At 45.4% G+C, this 12,922-nt stretch overlaps 1 protein-coding gene across 1 annotated transcript in view; it reads left to right on the top strand.

Moving 5' to 3' along the window:
• The window catches only part of MSH3 (mutS homolog 3), a 139,792-nt gene extending 131,488 nt beyond the window's left edge, over positions 1–8,304 (top strand). Inside the window, exons 23-24 of the mRNA XM_008162085.3 lie at positions 4,805–4,970; positions 7,604–8,304. Of these exons, the coding sequence (XP_008160307.2) occupies positions 4,805–4,970; positions 7,604–7,712 (275 nt within the window). The 3' untranslated portion in view covers positions 7,713–8,304. The remainder of the gene's footprint in view (positions 1–4,804; positions 4,971–7,603) is intronic.
• The last annotated feature ends 4,618 nt before the right edge of the window (positions 8,305–12,922 follow it).

The following is a 12,922-nucleotide window of genomic DNA, read 5'->3' as shown; positions in this document are numbered from 1 at the left end:
ATTACATCCCGATTCTTTAAAAGCTTTTAATTCATATGTATGTAAATGTGTGATGGACTGGGTTCCCCAGGAAGCTGACCCTGAGATTTGCATGCCAGAGGTTTACGGAGTGCAGGGCTGGGCAGGATGGAGCTGTGAGGCAGCCAGGAGGCTTCAGCCAGCCCCACAAAGAGCTCCTAGGCTGGGATGGTCCTTCAGAGTAACCTCAGCTTGGGGGGAGGGAGTCTGGCCATTAGTTATCTACTAGAGGCCCAGTGCACGAAATTCGTGCACTGGCGGGGGGGGGGGGGGGGCGGGTGGGAGGAGTCCTTCAGCCAAGCCTGCCCCCTCTGACAGACTGGGAGCCCTCAGGAGATGTCCTACTGATGGGGAGCGGGCCTAAGCCTCAGTCTGGCCTTCCCCTGCGGGAGGTGACTGGGTTGATCAGGGGAAGGCACCAGCCCCATCACCCCGCTGCTGCTGCCACTGTCACAGCCGCCAAGGTGTTTTCACCAACATGGACTCCAGTCCCTTCACCATGAAAAAATGACAACTTTCTTTAGGCACTTTCAAGATGTGTCTTTCATAGGATATGACATTTCCTTTCTTTCTTTCTTTTTTATCCTCACCTGAGGATATGTTTCCATTGATTTTTACAGAGCTTGGAAGAGAAAGGGAAAGACAGAGAGAAACATCAATGTGAGAGGGATACTTTGATTGGTTGCCTCCTGCATGAGCCCTGACCTGGGCCCTGGCTAGGGAGGAGCCTGCAACCTCGGTACATGCCCTTGATCAGAATCAAACCTGGACCCTGTGGTGGGCAGACCAAGCCTCTATTCACTGAGCCAAACTGGCTAGGGCAGGTTATGACATTTCTTAGTCCTCCAGCAGCGGACCTTGGTTTTTCCTCCAGGAGTGTGGTGGAAAAACCTTAGAACACCTTCTTAGGTTCTTATTACTCAAGTTACCAAGAACACTGTGAGAGGCAGCTTACAGGGAGCTTAGCCAATGAGCCTTCAGAAAAGGTGTTTCTTCTGCAGCTCATGCACAGAGGACCCCCTTCATTGTGTCTGCAGGGCTTCCGTCCACTGGGCTGGGGGCATGCCCCAAGCTGCGCCCCCCCAGCCCAGCGGCCCTGCTTTCTGTCAGCTGCGCTTCTGTCTGCTGGGCCAGAGGCGTGTCCCAAGCTGCGCAGCATCGCTCCCCGGCCCAGCGTCTGTCCGCTTGGCGTGTCCCAAGTTGCGCTGCGGTGGCTCAGAGCTCACCCCCAGCCCACCGCCCGCTTTCTGTCAGCTGGGCTTCTATCTGCTGGGCCGGGGGCGTGTCCCAAGCCACGCAGCGGTGGCTCTGAGCAGCCCCGGCTCTGAGCAGCCCCGGCTCTGAGCAGCCCCGGCTCTGAGCAGCCCCGGCTCTGAGCAGCCCCGGCTCTGAGCAGCCCCCGGCCCAGCGTCTGTCCGCTTGGCGTGTCCCAAGTCGTGCTGCGGTGGCTCAGAGCTCAACCCCGGCCCACCGCCCACTTTCTGTCAGCTGGGCTTCTGTCTGCTGGGCCGGGGGCGTGTCCCAAGTCGCGCAGTGCAGGCTCTGAGCAGCCCCTGGCCCAGCGGCCCGGTTCTGTCAGCTGGGCTTCTGTCTGCTGGGCCAGGGGGTGTTCCAAGCTGCGCGGGTGGCGGCTCTGAGCATGCCCCCAGCCCAGCAGCCCAGCGTTCTGTCTGCAGCTCTTCCTCCCTCTGTGGCCTGTGAGTGGGACGCTAGCGTCGTCACCATGGTGATGACGCTAGCATCCCACCCTGGTGCTAGGTGGGCCGCCAAGCAGCCCTGGCTCTGAGCAGCCCCTGGCCCAACGGCCCAGTTCTGTCAGCTGGGCTTCCATCTACTGGGTCGGGGGCATGTCCCAAGCCGCGCAGGGCCAGCTCTGAGCAGCCCCCGGCCCAACGGCCCGGTTCTGTAGCTGGGCTTCTGTCTACTGGGCCGGGGGCGTGTCCCAAGCCGCTCAGCGCCAGCTCTGAGCAGCCCCCGACCCAGCGTCTGTCTGTTTGGCGTGTCCCAAGTCACACTGCGGCAGCTCAGAGCTCACCCCCGGCCCACTGCCTGCTTTCTGTCAGCTGGGCTTTTGTCTGCTGGGCCGGGGGCATGTTCCAAGCTGCACAGGTGGAGGCTCTGAGCATGCCCCCAGCCCAGCAGCCCAGCGATCTGTCTGCAGCTCTTCCTCCCTCGGCGGCCTGTGAGTGGGACGCTAGTGGGCCGCCATCTTTGTAGCTATGTGGGCCGCCATCTTTGTAGCTATGTGGGCCGCCATCTTTGGTGCTATGTGGGCCGCCATCCAGCCCGCCCGCGTTTCCCTTCGGCCCCAGCCCCGGCCCCACCTCCGCCCCGCCCTTGTCCCCCGCCCTGCTTTCTCCTCCAGCCCGCCCGCTTTCGCTTCGCCCCCAGCCCCGCCTCCGCCCCGCCCTTCTCCTCCCCCCTGGCTTGCTTGCTTCTTCAAAGCTTTACTCCCTTCTACAGCTCTTGGCTTCTTTGGACGCTGTCTTGATATGCAAATTAGCCGCCATCTTTGTTGGGGTGATTTGCATACTCGTCCTGATTGGCTGGTGGGCGTGGCTTGGCTGGTGGGCGTGGCTTAGGTGTAGCGAAGGTGCGGTCAATTTGCATATTTGTCTATTATTAGATTAGATTATAGCATAGCAAATTACTCCCAAACAGAGCAGCTTAAAATAGCAAACACAGCCCAGCTGGTGTGGCTTAGTGGTTGAGCATCGATCTATGAACCAGGACAGTTAGGACTAACCCAGTTTGAGTCAGGGTTCAATTCCCAGTCAGGGCATATGCCCAGGTTGTGGGCTCAATCCCCAGTGTGGGGTGTATAGGAGGCAGCTGATGGATGTTTCTCTCTCATCATTGATCTCCCTTCCTCTCTGAAATCAACAAAAATTTTTTTTAAAAAGTAGGTTTACAGTTGTTCATAAGGAAAATAATACACTAATCAATAAATAATACAAGAATAAACTTTTATATACTCACAACTGTAAACCTACTTTAAAAAAAATAACAAACACGTATTATCTCCCCATTTCTGTGATCAGGAATCCATGGACAGCTGAGCTCACACCTCCACTTTGCAATCTCTCACAATGTCACAATGCTACTAGCAAGGTACTGACTGGGGCAGCAGCCACTTCAAGGCTCAACTAGTGAAATCCACTTCGCAGCCCACTGACATGGCTGTTGGCAGGCCTCAGAATACCTACTTCCAAGCTCACTCACGTGGCTGATGGCAGCCTCCAGGCCCTCGCTGACTGTTGGCCGGAGACATCAGTTTCTTTCCGTGTAGGCCTCTCCACAGAGCAGCCCACAACAGGTCAACGGGCTTCCCTCAGAGCAGGCAAGCAAGAGCGCCCAAGGCAGAGGCCACTGCCTTTTGTAATCTAATCTCAGAAGTGACATCACATTATTTTTGCCATATTCTATTCAAGGGAAGCAAGTCACTGGGTCCAACCTACACTCAAGGAGAGGGGATGACACAGGGTGTGAACACTAGGAGGCAGGTCATCTTAGAGGCTGCCTACCAACCTGCATAGCAGTCAGTCACTGGATGCAGGCTGCTTAAGACGGTGGATCGTGACCTTGGGTGAAGCCATTCTCTTCAGCAAAGGCAATTCCTAAAGAGGACATAGAGCTAAGGGTCTCGAGCCAACAACTTTCTAACAGTTGGGGCAATAAACCCGTCATTCCACAGAGGGATCTGCATGGTACTGAACAGCATCCATTTCTATATATACTACTTCTGGTTACTATGATCCTATCTAATAAAGAGGGAATATGCTAATTGACTGCCCCGCCCTCAAAGATGGCAGCGCCCAGTCCCCTCAGTCCCGCTGGGGCGGCAGGCATGTGGCAAGGCTGGGCCCACCCCCAGGCGGGCCTGGCCGCTCTGCGCACCTGCCTCTGGAGTCCTCCAGTCCCCTCAGACCTCCAGCTGCCCAGGGCCGGCCTGAGGCACAGGCAAGCCTCAGAAGGTGGCTGCCCATGGCGGGCCTGAGGCACAGGCAAGCCTTGGATGGCAGCTGCCCAGCCACCCAGGGCCGCCCGAGGCTCAGGTAACCAGGGCCGGCCGAGGCTTGCGCTGCCAGCAGTGGCAGCAGCAGAGGTATGATGGGGCGTTGCCTTCCCCTGATCGCCAGGTTGCCTCTCGCCCCTGAGGGTTCCTGGACTGTGAGAGAGGGCAGGCCGGGCTGAGGGCCCCCCCTTCCAGTGCATGAATTTTCATGCACCGGGCCTCTAGTATTTAATAAACCTGAATTTCTCAATCTTATTTAAACTGTGTAATGTAATATTTCCTTATCTGTTTTGTTGTTGTCTTATTGCTAGCACTTTTAAAAACAGCTTATGTATATTACTTTATAGAGTGCATACATATAAGACTGAACACATTATTTCTTTGCAGTAACACTTTTTAAATAATTGGTTTTTAAAGGAGAAATTATAGTGTAGCATGTGTCAGATCATTCCCTTTTTTATATAGATGTTCACATCAAATCTTTCAGTGAACAGCATAAAACTAATTATTTCTTAACTTGCAATGAATCATTTTTAAAAACCATTTTAAGCTAAAAGATCCTAAATGCAAAAGCATTTTGAAATCAGCATTTATTTTTTCTCTGGATATGTAGAGTTGATCAAAGGAGCTAACAGGTGATAAGGAACAGTGGGTTTCTTTTTCAGATCGTAAATTTTAATAAAGTTAAGAATTTATATGTCTTCTTTAATCTAATTTCTTTCAACTTTCAGGCATGTTTTTCTTCATCTCCTTTTTTACTTTATTTTGTAGGCGAAGAAGCCCCTGAGTTTGTCACCTTTCTTTATCAAATAACCAGAGGAATTGCAGCGAGGAGTTATGGACTAAATGTGGCTAAACTAGCAGATGTCCCTGGAGAAATTTTAAAGAAAGCAGCTAGCAAGTCGAAAGAGCTGGAAGGATTAGTAAATATGAAAAGGTCAGAATCATTGTATTGCATTTTTTAATTTATCATGAAACTTTCCATTTTGTCCAAGGAAGAGGAATGTCCTGTAAATGAACATCAGATCTACCTTTAAGCACCTCTTCAAATATTCTGAAATACTTAATTACAGTAAAATGAAAGCAGTTCTCCCAAAGTTTATGTGAATCTGCTTCTCTAGTCAGATCTTCATCTATTAAGTTGCTAAATTGGTTTTCCTGTCATTTTCTCTAAAGAATCACTTAACTCCTTAACATGTGACAACACATTAGTTGCCTAAAATATTCATTTGTACAAAAAAAATTACTAAAAAAACACAATATATAAAATCTTTGGGGTACCTCTTTTTTTTCATATATTGTATTCAGATATTAAAGATTCTGTGAGGACATGAATGAAAATAATAGTATTATGTAACTAGGTAAGTATAGTCAGTATCTACATGTCACTTTGTGGATTTGTTTTTGACATACTGTAGATTTTTCATTCTACACTTGACTTCTCTCTGTCCCCTGGAATACTTATGTGAATGCATTCTACCCTTTGCCCTTGAAATCCAGCCTGTATGTAGTCAGTATATAAACTGATCTTAATATAAATCCACTCACGATATACTTTGGAAGGAAAACATTCCCAGGAAAATATCACATAAATAAATAAAAAAGTATAGTCTTTTGTTTTCCAAATATCAGATTATATTACCAAACAACATAAGCTCCTCATCTGCCTATTGCCCACTCCTGGTCTGCCTGGGAGGTAGGTTGCTGTGCAGGTTGATAGGCAGCCTCTAAGATGACCACCAAAGATGCCTGCCTCCTAGAGTTCATCTCTTCTCCTTGAGTGTAGGCTGGGCCCAGTGACTTGCTTCCCTTGAACAGAATATGGCAAAAATGATGTCATGTCACTTCTGAGATTAGATTGCAAAAGGCAGTGGCCTCTGTCTTGGGCGCTCTTGCTTGCCTGCTCTGAGGGAAGCCAGTTGACCTGTTGTGGGCTGCTCTGTGGAGAGGCCTACACGGAAAGAAACTGATGTCGCTGGCCAACAGTCAGGAAGGGCCTGGAGCTCTGCCAACAGCCATGTGAGTGGACAAATGGTGGGTTAAATAGAAAATCTTGCCTGGCCATCATACTATAATAATATGTTTTTGTTCTGGAAATCATCACCAAATTTAAATATTGATATATTAGTTAAAGAATCAATTGCAAACTTATATACTGAAGTACAGTTGTGCAATCAACTTCTCCTTCTCCTCTTTCTTTGTCTCGTGGTTCTGTCTTGCACTCTGCACCTGCATGGTCAATGGTGGTTGACCAGCATGTAGCTTTGTCTGTTGACATTCTCTTCTGGATCATTTGTGCAGTGCCCAATTAGAAGCAAATGATGTAATTAGTGACAGCCTATTTCTAATTTGTTACAAAATAGATTCATATAAAAATTTTCCAGAGAGAAAAATAATCATCTATGAGAGTTTAAAAATAAACTTAGCTCTAGTTTTTTGCAAAGTACAAAGACAACTTTAATTACTCTTGTCTTACTATTATTTTTCCCCCTAAAGAAACTAGAATAAAACGTTACTACAAAAGATATATTGCTCGTTGTCAAAATATATTTTACACTTGTTGCTACTATATAGCCTATAAGAGCGATAAAATTCACAGATAATGTATAAATATTAAAAAAATATATTTTTATTTATTTCAGAGAGAGGAAGGAAGAAAGATAGAAACATCAATAGTGAGAGAGAATCATTGATCAGCTGCCTCCAGCACCACCCCCTCCAACTACTGTGTGACATTCTGAAATCTAGAATGTTATCTTGACAAGACAGAGACTTGTTAGGAAGACGTTGTGTTGGGATGGAATCTGATGATTTACCAGGACACTATATTTATTATTTTACCTTTTCACTAAAAGTGCTTATCTCATCAATTCTATTGGCCAGATCTTAAGCATTGGTGTGGATTTGTTATAATTGCTAATATTTATTGAATGCCTACTGTGCACAGAAACAAGTCTGGGCAGTCGTTTGCCGCGGCGTAGACCCAGTTATTTATCTTGTTGCTTTACATATTTAATCCCATGACAGCCTTGTGAGAGGGGTACTGTTGTAATTCCCTTGTTATAGTTGGGGAAAACGGGGCCAAATGAGGGTAGGAATCTCACCAAGAAACCAGGGTCACACAGGTAGTTAGTGGTGGAGCAGTAATTAGAACTCAGATACTCTGGCTTCAGACCTAAACACATAACTGGGTTGCTTTCTGCCGAAAAAAGCAGGTCTGTGTTATGTTGGCATTTCCCTCTTTCATTAGCTAGCTTTATTTTAGTAAATCAATGTTGCTTTTTATCCTGTGAGCATCTGCAGCCTCTGGCTGAGTTACTAGTAGAAAAGGGAGGAAGCTGGCTGTCCCTCCCTGGAGGCAATCGTGCTGCTGATCAATAACCCTGGCCACTTGATTGGGGCAGCAGCGCTGAAAACTTCCGTCACCAGCAGGCTGTCGCTGACGCCGCCTCCTACCCACAGAGCCCTGCTGGGATTCTGGTGTCACAGACTCTTCATCGCTTTCAGTGAGATGTATTGTTCCCCAACCATTTCATTTCTAAAATAAGTAGTACTTTATTTTCTCTCCAGGAAGAGGCTGAAGTGTTTTACAAAATTATGGACGGTAACGGATGCAAAAGACCTGCGAAAGTGGACAGACGAGTTTGAAATGGAAGACATGGCAGAGTTCTCTTCCTGAGGAAAATGAAGTCTACGTTTTGAACAAAAACTAGAGAATTAAAAACACCAACTGTACAAAACAGCCCTCCGGTGACAGCCCACCTCTGTGTGAGCGTGGAACAAGACCGTGGGACATTCCTGTGGGAAACGGCTTCGTGTAGAAAGTCTGTGGCAGGCTCCCGGCATCCTGTCATCCTGATTTAAAGTATAAACACTTTTGAATATTGAGACTGGTGTTATGTAATTAGAAATTTTCAGGGACAGTGAGCTTCACATAAAATTAAAACCTAAATAAAGCCTAAAGATTTTAGAGAGTGATATAAATATTTAATTTATATTTTTGTTTCATTTTCGATAACTTACAACTGGGTGAAATGTCTGGCAAACATTTACCTTTTCATTTGAACTAAAATAATTTTATAAGGCCACCAGTTTATTCACTCTGGGCATAAAAATTTTTGATAAGAAATAGACTTATCAAGCTTTTAGCAACTAGAACACAGAAGGAATAAAATCATATGAAATTTGAAGTTAAACGTTGGCAGTTTTAAGCAATTTAAAGATTGTTGGATGAAATTATTTGTCATTCATTGAAATAAACATTTATGAATACTTGCTATAAATTATAATGTTTTGTTGAATTTTGGGGTTTTCAGCTTTCTGGCAGTTGTTACTTTTAATGTTTAATTATGGAACCAAGATTGCTTCTCTACAAAATATGTGGAACTGAGCTTATTCTAAGTTTGGAGCTTTCTAATAACCAGTATACAAACGTACGGTCTCGTAGTGAGCCTTCCAGCTCAGTTGGTTGACATCAGCCCCCCCGGCCCTGCATGTTTAGTGCAACACATGCTCATCTGTGTCCCTGGGATTTTTTCAGCATTTACAACCTGGCTTCTCATATCCATGTACGTTTTGTTTCTAAATATATGATCTTGCTCTCCATGAAGGCTCGCCATCCTAGTTCCCACACATCTATTATTGCTGCTCAGTTAAATGTCTTCCACACATTTGATGGGCATATTTCTAATTCCTTTTTCAGATTGTTTCCTGCAGGGGCCCTACCAGTGACCCCTGGACCTGGGAGTCAGTATAGCTCCCCAGGAGGATGAAGGGTACTCACACTTGAGCCTTCTGATTTCCCAGCTTTTTGGTGTTAGAGTGTGATGTAGTTTGATTGACTTCATCATCCCTCCAGAAATTCTCAAAAATGTTTCAAAATACACTTAATTGGAATTTACGCTGTAAAATTTTTAAGAAGGACAATACTTGTTAAACAATGTATTAACTTTAAATGTTTTATATTCTTTCTAACAAGATTTCAAAGGTACCCTTACCAGCAGGGCGGCAAGGAAAGGAGATGAAGCCTGGAGTGTCCATGCCTAGGCCTGAGGGAGCCGTAGGGACCAGCAGTCATTGCTAAGGTCCAAGTGGACATTCCGGGCCCTATCTGGCCTGCCCAGGCCAGTGTCGACATTCAAGCAGGTGAGGGTTCGAGGTGCATTGTCTCCAGGCAGTGAGTATTCAGTGTCTGGCAGGGGACAGTGTGGGACATAATAAGGTAGATTCTCTAACATGATGCAGGGTGTTAGCCAGCCAGCCAGTTTGCAGGAGGTCAGACCTGCTCCAAGTTTGGGAGAAGACCAGCACTGCTAACTGTACTTCCAAGTGAGGCTTGTTTCCAGCCACGTTCCTGAGTTGCCGAAGGGGAGGTTGTGGCACAGTCGCAGTCGTGAAGATTGCACAGATGCCATGGAGACTGGCAGGAAAGATGCAACTGCTGGGGTACGTACTCCAGACACCGAACTTGGGCTCCAGTTCTAAAGTTAGAGATGGCATCTTCAAGATACTAATTTTATTTCCTTTGGAGATAAACCCAGAAATGGGATTGCTGGATCATATGGTAGTTCTGTTTTTAATTTTTTGAGGAACCTCCATACTGTTTTTCATAGAGGCGGCGCCAATTTGCATTCACACCAACGCTTTTCTCCACACCCTTGCCAACACGTGTTATCACTTGTGTTTTTGATAATAGCCATCCTAACAGGTGTGAGGTGATATCTCGTTGTGGTTTTGATTTGCATTTGATTATAGTCAATTTTAGAACATTTTCATCACCCTGAAATAGACACCTGTACTCATTAGCAGTCACTGTCTATTCCTCCCCAAAGTCCTTAGTCCTAGACAGTCGCTAATCTGCTTTCTATCAATTTGCCTATATTGGACACTTCATCTGAATGGAATCATACAATATGTGGTCTTTGTATCTGGCTTCTTTCATTTAGCAAACTCTTTCCAAGGTTCATCATGCTGTAGCATGTGACAGGACTTCATCCTTTTTTATTACTGAAAATGATTCCATTATATATATATATATATATATATATATATATAAATATATATATATACACACATATATACACACACACACACACACACACACACACACACACACACATCTCCCATTTGCACATTTGGGTTGTTTGTGGGTTTTGGCTATCCTACCTAATAATAGACAAATATGCAAATTGACTGCACCTTCGCTACGCCCAAGCCACGCCCACCAGCCAAGCCATGCCCACCAATCAATCAGGACGAGTATGCAAATTACCCCAGCCAAGATGGCAGTTAATTTGCATATCAAGACAGTGTAGAAAGAAGCCAAGAGCTGCAGAAGGGAGCAAAGCTGTGGAGAAGCAAGCAAGCCGGGGGGAGGAGAAGGGAGGAGCGGAGGCGGGGCTGGCGGAGAAGGCAGGGCGGGGGAGAAGGGAGGAGAGCAGGCGGGGTGGGGTAGAGTGCAGCAGGAAACCCTATTGCAGGATTCTTCCTGCAATGGGAATGCTAGTTATGAATAATTCTGCTGTACAGGTTTTTATGTGGCAAGGCCCAGGATGTTTGTTTTAAAGCTTCCACAAGTAATTCTAATGAGCAGACAGGTTTGTGAACCACTAGTCTCAATGATTACATGACAGTAATGTTTGCCATTGGATTGACAACCACTTGGTCTGTCTCTCCTCTGCTTTACCTGTCACTTAGGACAAAGCAGGGCATGCTAGAGACCCCCCCCCCCCCCGCCCGCCCCAATAACATGAGTTGAAAGAGAAAAGGAAAACCAAACCCTTTCAGATTAGAAATCCAATGAAAAGACTCGTCTTTTCATAATCAAGACACCATTTCACTAGGGATTCAGGATCCATACAGAAGTCTACCATATCTTAAAACAATAAAAAAATAAAAATTTCTTCTGATAGTTTGTGTAGGTTTGAGCCTGTGTTATGGTTGTTAGTGGTCATGGAGCTAGTAAAACAGTGTCCCCTGCATGAATCCCAGAGTGAAGACTAGATTGAATCCAGCATTGCCTACAAATTAGTGTTGACCTTTCCTGAGTTCCAAGATCAATATTAATTATTGCTGTGCTGTGTAATTATGAAAGTGCTATTTAATGTTCCACACCAGGGATATAGGTGGAGAGAGAAATGAACTTGAGTTACTACCACCTGTGGTTTCTAACTTTATAATTATGGTAAGTTCCTCTTTGCAACACTATAGTTAGTATACAGTCGACCTCTCTTATCCACAGTTTTGCTTTCCATAGTGAAAATATTAAATGGAATATTCCAGAAGTAAATTTATAAGTTTAAATTGTGTGCCCTTCTGAGTAGCATAATGAAATCTGTTGCTGACCTGTTTCATCCTGCCCGAGGTGTGAATCATTCCTTTGTCCGGTGTATTCATGCTGTATATGCTACCCGTCCATCAGTCACGGAGCAGCCGTCTTGGTTATCATAGGCTGTTGAGGTACTGCTGTGCTTGTGCCTTTCTTTCGGCTCCAAGGACATTCATCTAATTATGACGTGCCTGACGCTGCATATGATGTCACATGATGTGCATACAACCAAAGGCTCTGTGGTTCAGTGTAAAGAGCACTTGACAGAGAGCCAGCAGACCCCTTCTGGTGCTGGCGCTGACATTTAGTATCTTTGAAGAAGTCATATAAAACATTTCTGGTACTCTGTATTTTCCTCTGTAAAGTTTTAATCAGAATAGTCGTAAAAGCCTTGCTTATTTCATAGAATTGTTTTGAGAGTCACTAAAAAAATTAATGGGAAAGAGCTTCATAAACTATAAACTGCTATGGGTATCAAATAATTTGTTAAAAAATGATGGATTGTCATTTGGACCTAACTGATAGACATGACTTGACTAAATAGACCAGGTAAGAAATCACACAATATTGGATTTCTAGTTTCTAGCTAGACAACCAAGAAAACAGGCTCTTGGCCTCAGGAGAGTGTGGGAGAAATCATGGAAAGAGGGAGCTTGAGGAAAAGATCCTTATAAAGCTGTGAATAGAGTCCTACCTCAACTCCAATCTGCTCATGCATGCAGCTGACTCAGGACAACATGCTAAAGGCTTTGAGAATTGGCTACGAGGTGGACTACCACCAGGTCCGAGATTGAAACCTGAGTGATGCACAAGTGAGATAGATCCAAGAGCATTGCAAAGGCTTTGAAAATTCAAGTGATAAAACCATACCCACTGATGGCAGGTCAGAATGTATGGCCTGTACCAACCAGGTTGATCAGCAGCTAAAACTACAGAATAAACACTGACCAAACAAAACCCAGTGAACTATAATATGTAAAACATTTAGGAATAATAAAAAAATTGCTCTATATACAAAGAATCAGGAAAATCTCAACAACTTGCAAGAAAAATCAACCTTAAGATGGCTCAAATGTTACACTTATCCAACAATGACTTTATTAATCCTCACCTGAGGATATATTTCCATTGATTTCTACAGAGAGTGGAAAGGAGGGGAAGAGACAGAGAAACATCAATGCGAGAGAGACATACCAATTGGTTGCCTTCCACATACGCTCCAAGTGAGGTACATGCCCTTGACAAAAATTGAATCCTGGACCCTTCAGTCTGCGGGCTGAGGCTCTATCTACTGAGCCAAACTGAGTAGGGCCCGACAATGATTTAAGAGGGAACATGTATGGCTAACTTGGTTGGGCATTGTCCTGTGCACCAAAAGGTTGCTGGTTCGATTTCCAGTCAGGGCATATGTCTGGATTGCAGGCTCAACTCCTGGTAGGGGGTTTGCAGGAGGCAGCCAATGCTCTTATATTGATGTTTCTCCCTCTCTCTAAAAGAAAAAAAAATCAATAAAATAAAAAAAGAGAGAGTGAAATGAATGGAAAGGTAGAACTTATCTGCAA

Source organism: Eptesicus fuscus, chromosome 4, assembly GCF_027574615.1.
Source record: "Eptesicus fuscus isolate TK198812 chromosome 4, DD_ASM_mEF_20220401, whole genome shotgun sequence".
In the NCBI taxonomy this organism is placed as follows: domain Eukaryota; kingdom Metazoa; phylum Chordata; class Mammalia; order Chiroptera; family Vespertilionidae; genus Eptesicus; species Eptesicus fuscus.
The sequence above is the reverse complement of the archived record's forward strand: the minus strand, read 5'-3'. Positions and strand labels throughout refer to the sequence as shown.